Source organism: Pholcus phalangioides, unplaced genomic scaffold, assembly GCF_987345545.1.
Source record: "Pholcus phalangioides strain wild (caught in Gottingen) unplaced genomic scaffold, Ppha-v1.0 ptg000019l_1, whole genome shotgun sequence".
Classification (NCBI taxonomy): Eukaryota; Metazoa; Arthropoda; class Arachnida; order Araneae; family Pholcidae; genus Pholcus; species Pholcus phalangioides.
This window is the reverse complement of record NW_028301612.1, coordinates 8,405,587-8,429,187: the sequence shown is the minus strand read 5'-3', so window position 1 is coordinate 8,429,187 and position 23,601 is coordinate 8,405,587. Positions and strand designations below refer to the sequence as shown.

Sequence of the window (23,601 nt, the reverse complement as noted above, 5' to 3'; positions counted from 1 at the left end):
TAATTAGATTGGGAATAAATACGCGTTTTCCTGAGATATGCCTACTGAATTTCATGCGACAAGTTTTTAAAACTTGTGTCAAAACAAGTGTCGTGCCACTTATTCAAAAAACGTTTCAAACTTATAGTTTACTGTAATTGACCGGGGACAAATAAATTGTTTTTGTCACGTTTTTGTTAGACAAAGTCATAATGTGTTGAAGTCATTCCAATAAAATTCTTTTAAATTTGTCCCTTTCCTTCTTTTGCACGTTTTTTTTTTAATTTTTATCCTTTCATGTGTTTTTTTTTTACTCTCTCCGCACCTTTTCCTCTTATTTTATTCATTTCATTTTCTCCAGCCGCATCGTTTCGCTATGGTCTTGGTTTCTGTATTTATATTTTTGCTTTCTGCGCTCTTGTCACTCTTCACTTGTTTTGAGCTGCTAGATCCAAACTTAAGCTGGTAGTTAGGATTTATAATTTAAAAATTCTCATTCTTCTCTACATTTTACTTTCTGCATCCTCTTTATTCATTTTTTGCACTATTCTCACCATTTACTTTCTCCACCCACTTCCCTATTTCCTTCTGCGCACCCTTCCTTTTTTATATTTCTGATCTCATCTATCTTTAATTTTCTGCTCCTTTCGGTTTTCATTTACTTTACTGCACCCTTGCTCTCTCTCCGGAGTCTCTTGTGCCATTTCAATCGTACATTTCATAATTTCTACCGTGATTCTTTACAAGTATTACTAGTTAAAGTCTAGAAAATTTTTGTCCTGGATACTATCTTATATATGAAAAAAAATTTTGAAAAAAAACATTTTTATTCGACAGATCACTCACGATATTTTTTCCCCTCATTTCTTAGCTATCTTGAAGCAAGAGCTAATCCAAGCGATGGGTAACGGTAATTCTAAAGCCATAACATCCAGCAAGTTCTTGTCAAATGTCTGCATCAAGAAGCAATCTCCGAGCTACGCCTTGCAGCGCAGGCGCTACGGCCCGAGGGAGGTGCACCGCAACATCTGGCGTTTAGAGCGGAAAACTTTCGGCAAACCTGGCAAAACTGTCAAAGATCCCGAAACGGTAGATACATTTGCTATGTGCACTTGTGTGATTCTGTAAATTATAAACATATGCGTGGTTTTATTTATATCTAGTGTTTATTTTTAAATGAATTAATAAATTATTAATTTTATACATCGTATGATTCCCAAATTATTACGTTGTTTAGTATTCAATATGGTTCACTTCAATAACTTGGTGGGTTATTGGTATGATTACACTACCGATAAAACTTCGATACTTAAGATGTGGGATGAAATTGTGAATGAATATGCAGGGTCACATGATAAAACAACCTACATAATGTAATCATTCTACGTAGTTCAAATTCAACAGGGGGACGTAGGAACTGGTACCTAAGAGATCAGGATATTCAATCCCAACAATATTTCATTTGATTATGATAGGTACGAATTTGTGCAAGCATATTGCCCCTCCAATTTCCATATCGGATATAGGCTAATTTAGTTCCCTAACAGGGGCAAGCTTCTGTGGACAAGACCAGAAAATATACATTGATCTTTGACATTGAGACATGGCAGTCTCGATCCTTGTAGCCCAGTTTCCCAAACTTGTTACCTCATAACCCTTCATAAACTTTTTTCTCATCACCCCCCCCCCCAACTCCATAGGACCTATACTAAACTCACGGCTTCTTCCACTCCCCCCTCTCCACAGGGGGAGATATTGCCCACTTTGAGAAACACTGGTGGACGCATATAAGTGTCATCTGTTTCGTATATGTGTATCGGTAGGAAGAGTAAGTTTATTCGATTTTGATGAGGGTGGGTGCATAATGCTAACAATTATTGAATAGAAGCCGCCTATCTCTTGCTCTACCGTCCCACCTGGGGCCATTTGCTGAAGTTGAGAGGCTACTAATGCCTACTTCACGCCACAGTGCAATAAGGAAGGTAGGGTCGTGTTTCCAGTTGTGTAGATGGTAGCATGCTTGCCTCAAATGCAAGAAGGCCTGGGTTCGAGTCACGATGGAGACCAGATGACTTTTGTTTCAAGAGTTCCATTATCGTCATAAACTCCAGAAAATATTTCCTCCAATGATTGAATAGTATTTATAAATGAGCGGATTGAATATTCACTTCTAAACCAAGCACTACTCTGGTCTATCTCATTTGGGCAATATCTTGCAGTTTTACCTATTGTCAGGAGTAAATTGTGCCGGAACCGTGAGCATCTTACGTTCTTTATGCGTATCTAGAATCGTGTTCGAATTGTGCTGCTGCCATCTATATTCCAAATAGCGAGTGAAGTGTGGGGAATGAATGTTTGTTACTGTTATAGGGGTAGGGTGTGCTGCTTCGTGTCGAGACTTTTTAACAGGGATATCTGCTCGCATTCACACGCCTTGAAGGTTTGAATTCACTGATACTTTCTGCTTCCGTACACCATGCGTAACCACTTTGGCGTGCCATGTACAATAAATAATCTCTAATAGAGATTTTTTTTTTTCATTACACTAGAGTGGCAGTAAGGTACAAACTTTGTCACAGGATTGTTTTCGAAGCTTGGCGACCATATAATAAGCTTTAAAATGTCTTCCCCTCCTTCCTAAAGCCGAGTGTCCAAGCTGCGATTTTTGGTGGGATTTGAATATTAAATTAATATTGAAAACTATGTTACCAGTCTCTTTCGTGAAAGGGGTGGGTGACATGAGCCGAAGCTCTCCATGCGCATTGTTAAAGCTGTTCGCTAGTGTAAATTATCTCCAAGTTTGTTCCCGAATTAACGAAAATATTTTACACTACAACTTGAGGTAGCTATTGGTGTCTCAATTGCCAAAATATCGTACTTAAAGAGAAAATGAAGTAAATTTTGAGACATAAATACTTGTTACTCCAGGGTTAAAATCTCGGTCCTTTTGGGGGGGTGGTGAAGACCAGATAACACTTGGACATGGATACCGATAATTTACCGTACATTCCCCTCGTAATATTCCTCTGGGAAATCCATAACTTGGGCGTGACTAGTAGCAGCAGTTTTCAACAATCTCAAAGTAAGCTTCAGGCCGAAGTATGACACTATGAAATTTGACAAATGCAACCAATAAAACTTATCGGATGCATTTGTTCGAATGTAATCAATGAGCGTATTGGTTACGTTTCTCGTCTTATAAAATAACTTTTTTTTTTTGTAGTTTAATCCCAACCTTAGAAAAAATTTCGACCCTATTCAATCGGCAGTAAATTTCTCAATGGTGATATTACTGGGGTTTAGGTAGGCTTTTCTCTATTTTAATGCACATCAGATCTATTTTTTGATGCGAGCGAGGCTTTGCCTACTTCCTTGGACAAGATAGGTACTTTAACAACCAGATATATGGCCTAGGCTTTCTCCTGTGTGGGATGCAAGCCTGTCACCTTGTTTATAGGTACTGGTCCAATAGCGTATTTTTTTTCTAATGACAATGAAAAAATACATCTTGGATCCTCTCTTAATTCTATAATCATCACTGCAATATTTATTACCCAAACTGCGCTCAAAGAAACGACGCGATTTCCAATTTTCGAAGTTTCAGGACAGAAAATGCAAAGAAATTTAATATTTGAAGTTTTGAAATTTCGAGGGGAAAATATGCGAGGTATTGCGAAGATGAGGAACGTACCGTCACCCTACCCAAGAATGTATTACAAGAGAGACGCAGCTCTCATCCCGGTTGGATCCACTCGGGCATTGAAATTGCGTCATAAAAAAACGATTTGAAAAATGAAAACTTTGAAACATCGTTACTATGGTATTTGCTGATAAAGCAGAAAAATAAAATTCTATAACAAATGCTTTTCCCCAATGGCAAAAGAAAGCGAAAAAAAAACCGTTGTTTTCCTGAAGAGGAAAAAGATTGAATGCAAGTATTACCGGCAAGATACGGAAATAAAATCCAATTTAATTCACCCATCATTAATTTCAATGAATGAACAGAAATCGTGAAGCGATAAATGCGCCACATCATTCTACTATTCATACTCAAAAAAATGCATTTGATAACTAATTTGTAGTTTGTATACGATTCCTTCTGTCATCTGTTCCCTTTTTATGTAAATAAATCAAAAAGCCGGAAGTATTACGAAATTGAAGGCCAATAATTTCAAATTATATCTTGGATATCGAAGTGAAAAAAGTGGTTGCAATCGTCACATTTAGGCAAACCAATTTCTCATTTAATCAAATTTAATTAGTTTCAAGTTCAAAAGAATAAAAATGCACGTTATAAAACGATCATATGCTTCCCGTAAAATAAAGTTCAAACTTTGAATCGATGATCGACTTCTAGAAAAATATTCTAATTAAAATTTTTCGGGGTTTGAAAGAAATTGGAATAAATCTAAAAATGTAATTTAAATTTTAATGAATGATTTGAAATAAAATTATCCGAATGTGTATATTTTCCTTTAGAATATAGTTGAGAAACATTTCATAGTCCATTGTATATGTGAACATGGCAAAAAATCCTTTATACCAATTTCTTTTCTAAATTTTTAGGTATTTTATAAGGTACATCTTTGAGTGTCATTTCAGTACCAAATGTAGCTATATTAGTGCAATACTTTTAACCTAGACAGTGTCGATTCCTTTTGTCATTTTTAGATCTATTGAAATTACGTGTTTAGCGATTTATAAAATTTGCATCAAATTGAGAGAATCGGCAATAAAATTCAAGGAAACTATTAAACTAAATCACCTAATCAACTTTGTATGTTACTCCTGTATTATTTTGATCAGAAATATGCTAACAGCACTGATTTACATTCGTTTAAAAACTTTTCAATATACACTTATGGAGGTGAACTATAGAGGGTTGAGAGATGATTTTTACATGATAAATCAATACTAATATATTGAAAAGGTAGGGAAAAAAAATTATTTGAGTGAAAATTGCAATATTTTCCCATCAAATTTTCAGTTAAAGTTCCCGTAAACCTTTCAATAACCATAATTATAATTAAAGTAAGCAGAATCTGGTGGCTTCCAAATACGGCGTTATCAAGTTTAATTTGAGAAGTTGAAAACATTTAAAAAAAAAAATAATAATCTTCGTAAAATCATACCATAAAAAATATTTAAATTGCATTTCATGATTTTTTTTTCATTAAATACACTTTTACTACAAATGTTGAACATGGATAAATTGTAGCAAGGAGAAGTTGTATGTCACAAAGCTTTCGTCCAGCTTGTGCACACATTGTTACCGTATTCCCCAGCATTAGCCGGCATGCTGTGAAACTCGTGGGACGCCAGCTTTGTTTTTGGATGTTGGGGCCTGTCCGTTCTCGGCATTCTAGTAAAATGCGAGGTATGGATTATTCAAATTCCGTGGAGGAATGTGTAACGAGTTACATGTACTGTTTTTAGTACAGTGAAACCTCTCTTAACGAACACCCCTCCTTTACAGCTAAATTATGATTCCCCGCGTGTAATAAAGGTATGCATATCAAACCCCTGAATAACGGTTACTCCTCTGTTACGGACGAATTTTTCTGTCCAACCGGTATCTGCGAAAGAGGGTTTACTGTAGTAGTATAGCCCACTACTCAAAACAATTAAGGGGAATGTTTTTATTATATAAATTGTGAATTTAAAAATTTTCACTAATAAAATATCAAAAAAAGAACAAGTTAGTTGTTTACGAAGAATTGTCACAAGATTTAATCAACTAAATTTTAAGAAATGTAAATAAATTTAGTAAATTAAAACACCTTTTTATGGACACAGGTGGGACAAAAAAAAATCGTCCGTGAAAGAGGCGTGACCGTAAGTCCGGGATTTGAAATGAATACTTTTATTATACAAGTTTACCCTTACAATACAACCCTTAATTGTGTTTTGAGCTGTGTATCATGGATCTCTGCAAGTAAGAATCACAGTATGAATTTTAGCCAATTCAGTGGATTGATGGAATAAATGATGTTTTCAGAAATACTGACTCGAATTTCCCGACACGTCGCAAAATACGGATATTCCAGTATGCATATCCACCTTGCTGTTCTCCGGCATGCCGGCTTATATGAGGGAATGCAATAGATATCGTCTGAAACGACATGAAACGCACGACACCGTGACTATAAATTAATAAAAAAATAATAACACGCAAGAATCAGATATTTTTTGTTGAAGACACAATAAAGAAACACTATTAATCAATTTGATGAATTCAAGGACTAGATTAGAGTGAAACATTTCCTGATTTTTATCTTCCCATGGATATTTTCTTATAATTAGAAAGAGACGCTCAATCACTGACAATAATATACATCTTGGGATTTTTTTTTTGAATTAAGTAATACACAATATCCAATCGCAACCTCGAAGATTTATTCACTCATGATTGATGACTTTTCAACCACTCTTGTTGCTATATTTGAGGAAACTAGACTCTAAAGGGTAATATCAGAAAATTAAGAATGATTCCAAAGCTCTGATTCGGTTCAATTCATTTTTTGACAGAAAACTCGTATTTTGTAAGTGTAATGCATCAATTTATGTAATTTTTTCTTCTTCAATATACTCGAATAGAATTTTCGTTTCTGCTTCTTTTTAGGAGGAGAAAAATGTCAGACCTGAAGTACCGAAGAGATCGACATATAAGAAACGTGAGTAGATGCAAAATGTACTAGCGTACCTATAAATGCAATTTTTTTACAATTTTAGACGCTTGTGTCACGTGTTTAAAATTTGCGTATTTTCCAGGCAAGGCAGTGTCAAAGGAAAAAGCCATTGAAGTCGTGGTTAAGGAGCTCGAAGTAAAGGTGAGTACATTTCTTTTAATCTCGAAATACAAGTAATCTACGTTTTTAGCGCTTGGGGAGGCTACGTACACATTGGATACTCAAGCAGAAACACTGCAGCACTGGCTCACCAGTCCGTAGATTGAGAGTTTAAAATCTGGATATCATATTTTTATATAGACGTTTCCAGAACATTCAGGGAACAAAGGAGGCGTACTGTATATAGTAAATAAAAAAGCCGCAGTGTATTGCATGTTGGTATGATATTATTTACCAATTCGCCATCAAGAAATTTTAAAAAATTTACTTAACGTTTTCCCATCTGAACACAGGCACCCTCGAAAAAACGAGTGAGAGGTCAAATGCGCGGCAGACCGAAAAATACTTCTACGTCTTCTTAACCGTACATGTACCTCGTACACAATTCCTCTGTGGAATTTCGAACGAATCGGTAGATTTCGAAACGTGTTGTATATAAATGGACCTAACGTATTTGTTGTCAGAATTGGGCTTGTTTCGTGTTCTTGCTGATGCTGCTGCCATCTGGCTTACATATTTTGAAATAAAGATGGTATATGCTTAAATTTTCATGTTATGTAAGTATCGTGTTGAAGGTGTTCTGCTCTCTGCAGAGAGAGAGAGTGACTGAGTAAGTGACCGAGCCAGTGAGTGCGTGACCGAGTCCGTGAGTGAGTGAGGAGGTCAAGTGAAGGAATACGTGAGCGTGTTTGTTGAAAAAAGTGGGTGAACAAGTACTTTTATATAAACTCACGTGTTCACTCGCTTACTTGGACACTTAATAGCTGCTATACCTAGTCTGGGCTATACCTATTCACTTAACCCTATCTCATGGACTCCCTTGATCTTTCGGCACCAAACTCTAGTAGCTGAATTTTACCTTCAGTGAATTTTACCTGTCAACGAGTTTTCTGTGGATGAATTTTGTTCGATTAATTTTTCGTGGACGAATTTTCCATTTCGGTGAATTTTCCGTTGATAAATTTTCGTTTTTGTGAATTTTTCGTCGTTGATGAATTTAGTTTCGGTGAATTGTTTGTTGTCTGTACGTTTCCCGTCGGGGAATCATTACCGCCGGCAAATTTTCCATGAATCAGTATTTTTGAAGGCCCTGACTATCCCTGCAGTGCCTCATCATTTTTAAGCATTTAGTCTGTGTCTCAATTGCCATTTCAAAATTCACATTAGACAGGTCTAATCAGGTTTCACGCAATTTCAACGTCATGGGTTTTAGCCTCGTCACAAATAGGTCCATTGCTCCGAATCATATCTATTTTGTGTAATGTTTGTGTCTTAAAGGTTCTCCCCCCCCTCCACGAGGATGATATCCATAACGTAATGAATGGTAACAGAGAGATATTATAGCGCAAGGGTGAGTGAATACATGGATAGCGAAATGTTTGCAAAGAAACCGCTAATTGGTTGACTTGGAAGAAAAGGTTAGAAAAAGGAAAAAGTCAAGCCATTAATATGTTTACGCATGGCCTGCTTGTTGGCCTGGCGTGCTAATTCAGGCGGTTCGGAGCGAAAAATGAAGAAATTCAACCCTTTCTAACTATACAAGAAAACCATAACTATGGTTATGTTTGTGGCGGTAGGATTGGTTGACGACCAACTTTTCTTAAATGCCTTTTTCTCTCGAAAGAAAGCGATCTATCAATTATCCGATCATGACTCCCTCGATGGTGTCGCCTTTCCCATGATTCGATCGATCATTTATCGGTCTCAGTTATGGAAATGATGAGCATTCGGATAAGATGAATTTTCTAGTTCTCCGCAGACCCATGGGGTATCGTACGTATTCTGTGATCGATGCTATGAGGGGATTGAAGGATTCTGCATGTCCTCCGTTGAATGATGGCCGTCGCGTGCGAAGTACGCTGGTGAGTTGTAGTTTTTTGGTGGATTATTGTAGTTGAGTAGTTATCCGACTTAATTGTTGATCTTGATTTTTTCCGTTTTAGGTAATAAACATGACTCGGGGTCCGTTAGGTCACAGACCAGGGCCCCTGATTTTATTGTACAGTCTCACACTTTTGTGTATATATTTATACACGTTGTTTTGAATCTCGTAATTTGAATGCATATTGTTAAACCCTGAAATAAAGGCGCCCCCACGAACTTCTTGTATAACCTGATTATTTTCGTTTATATCTGTCTTCGCAAATGCTTTTTGAAATTGTATCTGAATGAACATTCACGATTAGCAGTCTCGACTAGATCTCCTGTTAGGGGGTCCCAATGTTTTTTTCTGCCCTCTTAACTCAGAATTCTTTGGCACGACCACACCCTCCGGAGCAATGAGCTTACATGATAGTATATCGTGTGAACTCGGCCCGCTCCGTTATAAGCATTCGATAACTGTTGGCTTCAGTTAAACTTCTGTTATTTGAATAATTTACATTTTAAAGACACTACATGTGAATGTAAAAAGTAATCTTAGAGTTCCGATTAGTGGAAGAAATGTTGTTTGTTCACATGTGCGTGAAATTAACATATACAGATGAAAACATTTTCATTCGAGATTACACGGAATATTGGATTTTATGTTGAGATGATTTCTGTAAAATCTCGCATAAACAACTGGAGAATGACAGCAATATAAAACATTTTCCTCTTTCAAAATAGACACATTATTTTTATATTGTTCGAATATCATCTATCTTCTTTCTTTAATATGGTTATGCTACATTCTACATCCCGCGTTTACGTCGTGTTGTCCCGAAAATGATTTTGCTCCCATTTTGACGTATTTTCAACGAAGCTTGAAAGCCTTTTCCGTTTTGGTCTTGGGGGAAAATGTTTTCCCGAGAGAGGTGCATAAAAAAAGTCACATGAGAAAGAATGAGGAATCTGTAAATTCTCCTCTTACTCCTAAAGTGAGGATAACTATTGATGGGCAAACTATACACGGCCATGAACCAGATGCGCCGGCTTAGAGGTTCTATCCGTCCCGCTTTATTTTCAGATTTCTAAATTAATAGCATAGAAATTTTCAATTTCAGTGTTCAAAAAAAGTTTTCAATGGAGGGATGTCCCACTGTTTTGCATATGTAAAATGTAGTGACAGTTCCCAAACAAAAATTGGTTTTATAAAACTTTTGCATACGTAAAAAAAAAAGAACACGCGTGAAATAAATGTGTATGAAGTTATTAAAATATACTTATTTATCTTTTCACAGTTGTAGAATATAAACCGTCTCTCATTCGCAATGAAACCGCAGTAGTCTTTAAAGTATGCATCACACATCCTGTTACTTCATTTCTAAGCATAAAAATTCTAATTATGAACCTATGTCTGAAATGTCCCGGCCGCCAAATATTTTTATTTTTTGGCCCGCTTTAAAAAAAAAGTCTGCCAATCACTGACATAGACTAGCGTTTTATACAAGATTCATCGAAAGACTGGTTATTTGTGGAGATGAAGATTACAAGGAAGAAAATTCATCACTGCCCCCGACGGGGACACGAACCCCGGTCTCTCGCTTGCCGGACGAGTGGTAGCGAGTGGCAAGCGAGAGACCGGGGTTCGTGTCCCCGTGGGGGCAGTGATGAATTTTCTTCCTTGTAATCTTCATCTCCACAAATAACCAGTCTTTCGATGAATCTTGTATTGACAAGTGGAGAGGACGTTTCTATATAGCGTTTTATAACCTTTCTTACCTCGCGGAATACTTGAACCTACAGTTGAGCTTTTGCGGCACACTTAAATTCGGATATTTTAAAAGAAGTGCAGTTTTAATGATTCAATTACTCACCCAGACACCTACCCATCGCTATTGTGAAAAATAGACAATTAGCATTCCTGAAACAAAACGTTTGATATTTGGACTTTAGAAATAATTATTGCAGTCTAAAGGTAGACCTCCAGTCTACACGGGAAGATGTACAATCCATTCCAAAAGATCATAGTTTTTTTGTGTGACGTGAATACGTCTCTTAAATCGTATGACGATAATTGGATGCGTCAGACGTGGTGAATGCTTGAAACGCTCCTATCTCAAGAAGTATTTAGAATATAGCAGTGTTTTTGACATCTACGAGTAGACCTCAGTAAGACAAATCCAATGGCATCACTCTGGTCTTGATGCGTCGTAAGGTCTGGACACCACGTTCGTGGCCAGCTTTCCTTTAGAATTTTTTTTTACGCTAAAACTCGGAAGGATCGCAACGCATATAGATGATGTGGTTTTGTTCGCTTTTTCAGATATTTCAAAAACAAATCTGATGAAATCAATTTCATTGCAATGTATTGGCAAGAAATTCTGATCTCTATTTGACGAATCAGCGATAAATATGGTGACCTTGCCTAACCTAACCACATGTTGGAAAAATGAAATAGAAGAAAATTAATGAAAAAAGTGAAAGGAAAAAACAGTATATATAATACATAAATCAATAGATAAGAAAGTAAGTACGAAGTAAATGTCTTTTCATTCTCACTGTACCCGTTCTCTTTCTCTCTTATGTGTGCATAGCAAAATGTTACATCACATGTGGAAAAATAATAATAGGAGTACAGAAATAAACGGAGGTGATAAGATAACTTTTTATCATGGGGTTACAGAAAGCTTCGCGATGATGAGAGCGGAAAGAAAACAAAGAACTTGTTTGAATGCATTCCACTGGCGTTTGGACGTAGTATTACGTCCTTGATCATGAAGGGGTTAATGGGAAGTGATTCTCTACTTGATCGATTTGAAGGGGGCAATAGGATATTTGTGATGTTTTTCAGAACTCAGTCCACGCGATTCAAGACAAAAATAACACATTCACGTCTAGGCCGTGTCTATGGCACAGACTTTTTTATCACCGTGACTTTTTTATCTCATCAACCGCCTATCGTAGAGGTATAGTTTCAATTTAAAAAATGCTTAAAAAGCGTTTGAATAATATTTGCCGCACAAGCTGGACATATGACGTCAATAACAACCATGCGCGTATGCAGAATTTTCTCGAGAGGGGTTTCAGATTTTTTTTCCTTCTAAAGGGAGGTTTTTACGTTTTTCCTGCAAAATAACACTATAATCTTTGCGCAATGAGGGGGAGGAGGAGGTTAGAACCCCAAACCCCCCTTGCGTACGCCAATACTAACAACAGAGAACAACTACGACGACAAAACTCAGAATAAAAATGTTCAACGCCAGCTGATGAACTCAATGCTTGCCTCAAATCATCAACACTCTGACACGAAGTTAAAATTTATCATTATCTACCAACATGCGAGTTCAACTGCAAAATGACTCGGCACTTCTATCATTTTCACATCAGTTGATCAAACTTGGCAATGGAAGAATTCCCGTAGACCGAAGCACTGAACTGATTACGTTCCCAAATGGATTTTGCCAGTTTCCACACAAAACTCAGTTCAAGAACTTGCAGACCAAGTCTTCCCAAACATTCAACAAAATCACCGAAACCATGAGTGGCTTTGTGAGAGAGCGATTCTGGCACCGGAAAATGACAGTTTGAACAAGGTCAACGAAAAAAATCCTAAAAATTATTCCGGGAGACTCCACATCTTACAAATCGGTTGATACTGTCACAGACTCAGCGCAGACAGTTCTGTATCCTGCAGAATTTCTGAACTCTTTGGATATTCCGGGTGTGCCACCACACAACTTGACCCTCAAAGTCGGAGCACCTATAATGCTTTTAAGAAATTTGGAGACAGAGACTCTGCAATGACACCGGACTCTGTCTGAAGAAATTGCGCAATTGCATCATTGACGCAATGATTCTAACTGGATGTGCCAAAGGAGAAGACGTCTTCATTCCACGTATCCCAATTATCACTGAAGAAATGCCATTCACTTTCAAGCGATTACAGCTCCCGATTCTTTTAAATTTTGCCATGACCATCAACAAAGCGCAAGGCTAGTTGTGAGTAGTGGCAGGTATCAACCTACTTGAGCCCTGTTTTTCACGCGGACAACTTTTCGTCACCTGTTCGCGTGTTGGTAATCTCGAAAATTTTTACATCTACACACCAGATGGAAAAACAAAACATATCGTGTAGTATCCACAAGCGATTGCCTGAAGATTTTAATTAAAATATTTAAAAATAAAAGTAATTTTTTCTTACTTGATGCAGAAATTTTTTTGATTAAGAAATAATTAATAAGTTATACATATATAAATTTCTTACGGGGCGGGCAACGTCGCGGGGTATCAGCTTATATATAAATGTGAAAGTATGTATGTATGTTCTTCATGCAAATCTACAGTTTTAGACCGATAGTCGCCAGATTTTGCATATATACCAAACAGTTCCAGGATTGAACAGTAGGCTACTTTAAAAGTTCGTCAGAGCTGGGAAAACGCCCGAAATGGGCAAAAAAACTGTCGGGCAACAATGGTTTTGGGGACTCAACAATTACTTTCGGAACGTTTACTTTGGTTCCCGTGGTTTCCAACAATGTGTTTCGGACGTGTATATATGCCTTTACAATGGTTTGTCACACCTTTAACTCTGTTATTATAACAGTTAATTCCTTTGTAACGGTTTGTCACTTTTCCAATCCTCCCATTAATTGCAGAAAACCCGGGAAGCGCCAGGTATTTCTGCTAGCCTATATACAGGGTGTCCTGTAAGTGATAATACAGCCTTTATCTCATCAACCGCCCATTGTATAGGGATAGTTTCAATTTAAAAAATGCGTAAAAGGCGTTTGAAGAATATTCGCTGCACAAGCTGGACGTATGACGTCGCTAACAACAGAGAACAACAACTACGCTGACAAAACTGGGAATAAAAATGTTCAACGCCAACTGATGAACTCAATGCTTGCCTCGAATCATCAACACTCTGGCACGAAGTTAAAAAAATTATCATTATCCACCAACATGCGAGTTCAACTGCAAAATGACTCAGCACTGCTATCATTTTCACATCAGTTGACCAACCAGTCGATCCAAGCACTGGACCGATTACGTTTCCAAATGGATTTTGCCAGTTGTTAAACTCAGTTCAAGAACTTGCAGACAAAGTCTTCCCAAACATTCAACAAAATCACCGAGAAACCATGAGTGGATTCTGTAAGAGAGCGATTCTGGCACCGGAAAATGACAGTTTGAACAAACTCAACGAAAAAAATCCTAAAAATTATTCCGGGAGACTCCACATCTTACAAATCGGTTGACACTGTCACAGACACAGCGCAGACAATTCTGTATCCTGCAGAATTTCTGAACTCCTTTGGATATTCCGGGTGTGCCACCACACAATTTGACCCTCAGAGTCGGAGCACCTATAATGCTTTTAAGAAATTTGGAGACACAGAGACTCTGCAATGGCACCAGACTCTGCGTGAAGAAATTGCACAATTGCATCATTGAAGCAACGATTCTAACTGGATGTGATAAAGAAGTCTTCATTAGATAAAGAAATAGTCAGCTGGATTGAATTTATACCCCAGTGGCGTTTGGACGCAATTTTATGTCCCTGATCGTAAACGGGTTAATGGGAAGTGATTCTCCACTTGATCGATTTGAAGGAGGCAATAGGACATTTGTGATGTTTTTCAGAACCGGGAACCTCTCGAAAAGCTGGTTCTGTGAATGTACAACCGCCATCTATAGAATTCGATACGAAGCAAAGCGACGTCCATATGATTTTGAGTCGCATCTGATCAAACAAACAACATTATTTGCTTATTCTATATACTTTTGGGACAGCTCATTTTATTTCATTCCGTATATATAAGAGCCTCGTAGTTCATATAATTATTTTTTTTGATGGATGATGTTGAACACGTTCAGTAACTATCACATTTGATCGTATCATATTCTGGTTTTTTAAATAAACACATTTCTGTGCAATCTATAGTTTTGAGGCAAACTTTATTACAAATGTTTCATTTTCAAATTGACATTAGATTGATAAAATTTTTTCCATCATGACAGGTTCCATGTGCAGCGCCAAATCCCGATTCCCTGCCATCGAGATCGGAAGTTCTTCCCCCTGATGGCGATTCATTACGTTCAGATGCCGAAAAGAAGCATCAATCCTCCGAAGGGCACAGCAGATGCCCATCCTGTACTTCTTCGCAACTGAAGCTTTCGAAAGCGTACGCTCAGAAAGGAGCTGTTGCTGTGACCTTGGAGAAGACTCAGAGGGATTTGAATAATGCTCACACGGTGAGAAAACTGGAAATAGCAAATCACGCATTACGTGACATAAAAGTGACCGCCAACAATTAGCCACCACGCAATTCAGCGATAGGAAAATTCACCGACAACGTTACGTCAAGAGCGAGTGAGTAATAGAGTGATTGAACGAATGTGTGAGGGAGCGAGTAACCAAATGAATTGGGGAATGAGTTATTGAGTGAGAGACCATGAGTGATTGGATGATTGACCAAGTTTGGCAGTGTGTTATGTTAACCAGTGTTAGCGATCGTATGAATAGGTAGGGTTACCACTTGATTGAGCGATTGGGTGAGTGTTCAAGTGACTCGGATAGGGATCGTTTAAGTGACTTTATGAGTGAATCAGTAAATGGGTAAGTCACCGAGTGAATTAGCGATAGAGCGAGCCGGTGAGTGGCAGTGCCAATGACCGCGTGCGGGAGTTTTCTAGTGAGTGACCGTTTGAGTGAGTCACTTATATTGACTTGCTCATTTGTTCATCTGCTCGCTCATTCACTCACTCATTAAATCCATGATTTGCTTAATCAATCACTCACTTGCTCACTTAACTCACTGCTCATCTACTGACTGTTTGTCATTGAATTTTCCTAGCGGGATGAATTATGATGTCGGTGAATTTTCCCCATTATTAAATTTTCCTTTTTGTGAATTGCGTGGTTGTGAATTGTAGTCGGTGAATTTTCCGCATGCGCGAATCACTGGTAAAAATAGACCTCTATATTTGCTTATAACTGTATTGTAACGTATTTTTGTGTACTTTTTCTACCGCAGAGGATTAAGGATCTCGAGTTCGAATTGGAAGACTGCAAGAAGTCCGTTGAAGAACTCTCAGCGACCATTAAAGACTTGGAAACAGAGATGTGCCAACTTCAGAAAGACAAAGCTTTGCTCCAGCAGGAATTGATGGTCACTAGGAAACAACTGACGAGGATTCTCGACCAGTCGGATTCTTCCGATTCATCTCATGTGAGCTCGGTGTTTGTTTCCGGGTCTCAGAACCTCACTGACGACGGACTCGGTGACGAGACGACAATGACCCCTGACGAGGACGGTGACGGACACCCGGAAGATGATGATGACGACGACGAGGACATCGAAGTGCACTCACAGCAAGACCGCAAGAATGCCAAGACGAGGTTGGAGCAGAATAATTTCAATATATCGCGGCTAGAAGACTTGCAAATGAAAAATGAAGAGCTCGAATTGACGATTAGGCATTGCGAGGAACGGATAATCGAACTCGAGGTTCAGAAATTGTTTCTGTATACAACTCTAAATAATTCTTAACCCCTTTAAGATCACGTACGAAATATTCCGTCCAATAGGCATTAGAATGAATTCAATCCAGTTCTGTTTCCCTTCTTCTCTCCTCATCATCACGAAGCTTTATTGTTACGCTATGAACAGAAGTTGTTTCTTTTCCCCTTCCAGTTCTTTTTATACTCCTGTTAGTGACTTTCCCCTTTACAATGTGTCTTTCTACTAAATGTATATACATGTAGGAGTGAAAGAGATAACGCATAGGGTGAGGGTGAAAAGGGAAATCTACCGTGTGCTCGCTCATCTACTTATCTATCACGCTGCTTTTTTTTTTCCTTTTTCTATTTATTTTTCCTTTCATTCTATTTTTCCCATCATTTTTCTAACATGCGATAAGGTTAGGACAAGCTTGCCAGATTTATCGCCGATACGTCAAATGGGGCCGACCGACCCACAAGCATTATGGGAACCCGGGCCAAGTGATTTTTCTGAGGCTTTACCTGGCAAATTCTCGAAAATTTGAAGCGGCTTTCATTTTTATGAGGACTTCTTCTCTTGGAGCCGCTGGGAAGTGTCCGGGTGTGCCCATGCGTTAAGACAGCACTGACGTCCGAGATATCCGAAATGTGTTGGCAAAAGTCTGTACGTGAAGGGGTTGTATGCTTACAAGATGTTAATTTTTTTTCTTCAAAATAATACCAGAAAATATGTAATTTTTTTTTTCTAGGAACTACTTAGACAAGCCACTACCCGTATCGATATGAGAGACGTGACGACCCAAACATTCACGAGAGACGGTACTTTCACGAGACCAGAGAAAACAAAAATTCCTAAAAGGGTGAGATTTATTACTTTCATAAGTCCAATGTTTACAAATGCGCACATGCTTGCGGAAGCGTACGCAGGGAGGGACACGAGGAACCCTTGTTCCCTCCACCCACCCGGCAAGACGATCAAAAATTGAAAATATAGCCTATATATATATTTTGCAAGTGGCTCAAATATCGGAAGAAAATACAAATAGGCCATCTCGTATTCGGTTAATTTAAAAAGATTTAGAACAGCATTAAGTGGAAATTATTTGCAAGAAATTCGTTGCGCTCCCTCCCCATCCTCCAATACCCTGTGACTCTTTTAGAGGTCGATCTTGCGTACGCACATGATAACATGCAACACATTCGTACATCCTTTCAGGGCCGCAACTAGGGGGTAGCAGGCGGATCCCGGGCGCTGGACCAGAGGGGGCGAAAATGTTATTCTCAAACCTCCCCTTCAATATTACAAGGGGGCGCCAAAATGCGCACTTGGTCCGGGTGACCAAGCATCTAGTTGCGGCCCTGCGTCCGTTATAGCACTCCCCGATGTCGCGCGAACCCTGCTTAGCGTCGGGAACTTACGTTGAGCAATTCTTGTCATGGGTTAATTTCTGATTCGTCATAACGCCAAAATTCTGCGAAACAAATGGTGGCGTGAAATCGGGATTCGACTGTATCTTAGGATGTATGAGAACTTTGAGAATAGGGTTTTATAACAGTTTATTCATTGATAACGAGATCGAAAAATTCAGGGTCATCTTCTAAAGGGTGCTACACACTATACTGAGGTTATGTAATCCCAGATCACGTCAGTGACGTTGTGATTTCGAACATAATTCGTACTTGATTAGTTTTGATTCGTGATTTCTACGGATCGGAGTTCGCAACGTCTCTGAATTGGAGAAGACTTAATGTAACGTCAGAGTAGTGTGAAGCGGCCTTAATATTAAGTAAGTCACATAGAACCAAAAGCTAAGACTCTACTCTAGAGAGATCAAGAGCGGTTCTCCTTCTGAGAAGAAAAAACCTAACAACCCCTATATATATAAACAGATGAAACTGATCTATTGGACAGTGGTTCTTAAACCTTTTCCATCCCGCGATCGCTTGTCTCACAAGCAAAAGGGTCTTAAGGTGAAGTTTTCAGAAAGTTTTGAAAAAAATTACTTCTGAACCTTCTCATTTAAGGGGCATTTTGGTGCACGCAAATTTTCTGAAAAACACACTTTCCAATTTTTAAATAATATGGATCTTTCTGCGTCTAACTGTCCAAATTTTTTGTTGTACTGTACTAAAAATATTTTTTAAAATATTTTAGTATAAACTGCTGGCAAGCATAACACACATGCTAATGTTTTTAACTTAAATGCTTTTCCTCAAAACTAACTTTTTTTGTTAGATAAGGAACATTTTTACGAACACACCTCAACAATGTCTTGAAACTTTGTGTTTCTTTCAATACTATGGTATTAAATATTTTAACTCGAGCTTTTAAGATTTTTATTGTTGGTTTGTTTTCTTCCTGAATGTTAACTTTAACAAAATTCAACTTTTTCCAAAAATCTCCAAAATTTACCCATAATTTGTGCCATAAAGTTTTTAATTATTTTAATAAAAAATCCTAAAATGAGCATTCCTAATGTCGACTCTCATGATAATCCGCATTTTGCTAGATCATGTGGTAGTAAAATGAAATTAATCAGCGAAGTCGTTACTCGAGCACCATCAATATATTTTAGTTTGGGTCGGAGCACCCCTCCCTTATGATTATTGATCATAATTGATCAATGTATAAATAAAAAACTCTGAAAAACTAATTAGAGATTATATTCTGTAGATGCTCGGTCATCACAGCTCGTTACCTGTGATAAGTGACCCGAACAACCTTGGTAGATGCAAAACCCCAACTGGTAGCTTGACGAGATTGGAAAACCTACAGCGAAGCTTACGGGTCAAAGAAAGAGAGATCACAACATTGAAGAAGGTGATAGCAACTATGGTATATTATGAATTGGATGAATTCTTTCGTTATATACACTGTATGCGTGCAAAACCGTATCCAAATGTTGAGTTCATTTGATCTTGAATCCGTTTTCTAAACATCTGGATAAAAACGGTTCCTCAATCTCTGAACTGAATTACGGAATTTATAAACTTCATTTTCCTTTAGGAAATGAATGAAGTCGGTAAGGAATTGGAAAAGCACAAAGAAAAAGAGGTGATGATCCAGAATTCGAGGATCGGTGAACTTGCATCTGAGAACCGCAGGCTATTGAATGAGTTGCAGATCATCAAGGAGAACTACCAGAGAGAGACGGTCAGTGCTTTTTACTGTTTCACGTTTTTGAATAATTTATATCCTGTTATGCATATGCCAAAATAATACTACTAAACCATACATGCACCTCGTCGACATTCCTCTGCGAAATTCCTAAAGAGTTGGTGCATGTTGGAATGTGTGGGTACGTTTTGTAATCCTAACGTGTAGTTTGTTTCTGCGTAACGTTTGTTATGTGTGGTGGTGCCATCTTTGACCTTTGAAAACCGAACACACCCCGCTTCCCATCTCATTGAGATATCGAAGCGTTCCTGGAGGATGGGTGTGTCTGGAAATTTTATTAAATATCTTCAGACTAATAAATAAAAATATTACATATAGATTGCACATATAAATTCACATATAATCAATGTTCGTATCATAATATACGGAGGAAGAAATTAAAAGGTATAACCGCCTCCGAAAGGTATAACCGCCAGATCACGCTCATCTTATAGTGAAGAGTTGATTTGAATAATCGTAGTATCGCCAAGACTAATTAAGATTGATTGTCTCTGGAATATAATCTCAATTTACAAGTTGATTAGGCATTCGTCAGTACAAAATGTCGATAGGCGCAACGTCGCTTGGCTCTAAGTAGATGAGTTTCAGCGACGAGGCCGCAGATCGTATATTCTAGTAGGGTCCGGGCGAAAGCACCTAGCTGGTACTTAATCGTCATCAGCCCCCTCGTTTACTCTTCGTGCCAACCCATTTGGTGTGAATATGATGAAGATTTTTGTCCAGGAATTGGATCAGCTGGCGAAGTTGATTGGGCTCTGAAGTACGCGTCGCTTCCAGCAAAGCTTTCCATTATCCGGAATGTGGCCGAAATGGAACTGTTTAGTGTGCGGGCAGGAACACAGATAATGCTGTAATGTCCCGACTTGACCACAAAGACACTTGTCATTGTTGGACTTTTTAAAACGTTCTAAATATACTGGTAACGGACCATGCTCTGTAACCATAATAATCTTTTCGCAAGACCAAATGAAAGGATGCCAACGAACATGCCGTTGGATTCTATATGCGTCCTTCTGGACGTTATGATCCCACTGTGCTTGCCACTTTCTCAACAGAGTTAATTGGTATTTGACGTGGCTGCGTGGTAGTAAGTGTTGTTCCTCTGTGGTCGAACTAGTGGCATCCTTGGCCAGACGATCAGCCATCTCATTACCTGCAATTCCTGTGTGAACTTTAACCCATATTATACGAATCGAATGATGGGAGCAAAGTAGCTGTCGAATCCTACGAATATCCTGATGGGGATCGCAGATAGCTTGAAGGCAAGAAGCGCTGTCTTAATGTATGACCACCGGGGAGCTTTTTTGCGAGGCCCAGATGACCGCATTCAAGATTGCATACGCCTCCGCTTGGAATGCACTTGCGCCCTGCGTCAGACGACTACTCCAAGTCTCTTTAACTACATCCGGTGAGTCGAGGACTACGTATGCAGATGCCGTTGCCTCCCCGATCCGAGAGCCGTCAGTGAATATCCGTACTGTCTCGTCGGTGACCAAAGATCCCTTCGAGGAACCGGTAGAGTTGAGCCACGTAACCTGTAGAAGCGCGATGTCAACACTTGGATGATGTAGCCACTCAATGTGCTTCTGCTCATATTGGGTTGAACTGATCGGGTGATCATTGATCTGGATGTCCTCCCCAAGATGCAGAACTGCTGTCCGACGTGCTTCATACTCCATGAATAAGGTGGTGCCATCTGACATTAATTTTTCTAGCTATGACTGAAGTGTGATGATTGGATAATTGTATCGTTGTAGGCCTGTTGCTCTCTGGACTAGACTTTTAAACGGGGAGACGGCCCGCATGTGTGTTTCGAAGTTAGCAACCAACCCTCACAATGGCTGAATAACAAAAATGCTCTGTGGTTTTGAGTGGTCTGTTTCACCAATACCCGGTACCATACGTCCTTTTCGACCATACGAGCTGTATGGTCAACTTACTTGCAAATGAGACTTTGTTGGGATATAGTTTTCAACCTATCAGTTTTCCTTTGGTTATTGTTATCAGAAGGGCTGCATGGCCCATAGGGGTCTATTACGCTTATGTTATGCTCACGTTTCAAACGTGTCTGTGGTGTATTCTGGGATAGATTTACGTCACCATCGTTAGGTTGATTTCTCTCTCAGCGTTTCTTACGGTATTTATCGTCATCGCTACGCGAGGCGTTATTTAACGAGGCCTGAATGAATGAACGCCAGGGTCACTGCCACCGGACTTACCCCGTTGCCGAGATCTCTTCCAGCCCAGCTTCGTGGCAGAGTCTGGAACAAAGTGAGTGTGTGTACACCTAACAGTCTGAGTGTGTAGCTAGTGTTGTGTATGATATTTCAGTGCTGTCATCTATACTTCAAATTGTGAGTGAAGTGTAACGATTGAATATTTGTAACGTTGTAGGCCTGTTGCTCTCTGTGGCCAGACTTTTCAACGGGGAGATCGGCTCGCATTCACGTCTTGAAGTTGGGAACCACAGAAAACCAACTTCAGCCGACCACCACTGTGGGTTTCGAACCCGGATCCTCGCATCGTGAGTCCGTCACTATAACCACTCGACCGCCACAGCGGCTGGAAACCACTCGTTGAGTTCCCGTTACGGACATAAACATGGCCTCTCTCGTTTACGTTTTTCAATGAAGGCGAGTTCAACGGAGACAAATTAGTGGAATTGAAAATTATTTATTCATTATTAATTCATGAAGTTGTTCATTATAAATCAATAATAATTCCCTCAATTGTGTTACTTAATATAGTAACATGTTTCAGATACAGAGTTATCGTTTAAAATGCTATCTAATTACACATACTCATTAGAAAAATTATTCACAGTTATATATATACACATATACCTCATTATGAAAATACTCGGTGCTACGATAAATCTCTCTACAATACTTTTTCTCAAATCTCGCTCGGAAATGCCTTTATTCTAATGTTAAACTCTCATCTCAATACAATGATATTATTTTACTGGTAAATCCCTCTATCGCGATATATTTTCAAAACATTTTGAAATCGCAAATATTTCATTTTTGTATCTTGTTCACAACATTGACGTCAATATATTTTTAAACTCGTCTCCAGATTTTTTTTTCTTTCTTAATTCCTTTAATAAAACATCGATATTTTTTGTAACAATGTTCATCACTGATAGTGTTAATGTTGTCGGTATTGCTACTTTCTGTGCAGTACACAGAAGTGTAATGCAGTAAATACCCTTATACACACAAAGTACCCTGTATACTCTTCGTACTAAGTACAGTACAAAAAGTCTAAATAAATTTTATTGATTAATAAATAAATTTCTTTAATCCTTCAGTGCATTTTCTAGTCACTGTATCAACACCGATATAAAAGAGATGTCAACAGTGTAAGTTTGGTGATTGTGTGAAACAAGCAAACGAATTTTCTAATTAATGATGTAAATAAAAGTTTACTTGTTCTTGATTTTATCTTAATATGAAGACGGTAAATAAATATGTAAAAGTATGAGAATTTGATGAAATTGTTGCGAGTCAATTTGGAAATTAATTGAGCGTCGTATTGTTCAATCGTAATAATTTAGAAAATTTCTCTGTGGGAGCTTGTGTGATGTGCGTACACAGCCTACCTCTTTCTCAGCCATTTGACGAAAATAAAAAGGATCCGGATGAATTAAAAATCTATATATATAAAACTGATTTTCTGTCTGTCTGTATGTTCTCTATACAAATCTACAATTTTAGATCGATCGTCGCCAAATTTTGCTTATATACCAAATGGGACCCGACTTGAACGATAGGCTACTTTAAAATCTCGTCAGCCCAGGGCAAATGCCCCAAATGGGCAAAAAACTGTCGGGCAGCAACAATAGTTTTTGGGCCTCAACAATCACTTTCCGAACGTTTACTTTGGTTACCGTGGTTCCCTAGCAATGCGTTTCAGACGTGTATATGCCTTTACAACGGTTTGTCACTTCTTTAATCCTGTTAGTATATGTATAACAGTTTATGCCTTTATAATGGTTTGCCACATTTTCAATATACTCTCAGTAATGAGGAATAGACGCCATAATCATCATCAGCATCGCGTTGAGAGTCAGGAAAAGGGTGATCCTCATAGAAATCAGTGCTAAAATTGTCGATTTTACTGTAGAAATGCGGAAATTAGTGGGATTTTCCACCCCATCAATAATTTTAAAAATTGTATTGAATTCTCGATTTTTAAAATATTCAGTTCGCTTAGAGATATACGAA

At 38.4% G+C, this 23,601-nt stretch overlaps 1 protein-coding gene across 5 annotated transcripts in view; it reads left to right on the top strand.

Moving 5' to 3' along the window:
• LOC149071188 (uncharacterized) overlaps nucleotides 1-23,601 on the top strand; it is an 83,095-nt gene that overhangs the window by 38,901 nt on the left and 20,593 nt on the right. For 4 of the 5 annotated variants that reach the window (XM_089248146.1, XM_089248144.1, XM_089248148.1 and 1 more), the window contains 8 exons: nucleotides 851-1,068; nucleotides 6,602-6,653; nucleotides 6,751-6,809; nucleotides 14,712-14,945; nucleotides 15,728-16,201; nucleotides 16,944-17,054; nucleotides 18,869-19,030; nucleotides 19,202-19,348. In XM_089248146.1, coding sequence (XP_089104272.1) covers nucleotides 851-1,068; nucleotides 6,602-6,653; nucleotides 6,751-6,809; nucleotides 14,712-14,945; nucleotides 15,728-16,201; nucleotides 16,944-17,054; nucleotides 18,869-19,030; nucleotides 19,202-19,348 — 1,457 coding nt within the window. The remainder of the gene's footprint in view (nucleotides 1-850; nucleotides 1,069-6,601; nucleotides 6,654-6,750; nucleotides 6,810-14,711; nucleotides 14,946-15,727; nucleotides 16,202-16,943; nucleotides 17,055-18,868; nucleotides 19,031-19,201; nucleotides 19,349-23,601) is intronic. The other variant, XM_089248145.1, reaches the window with a different exon arrangement.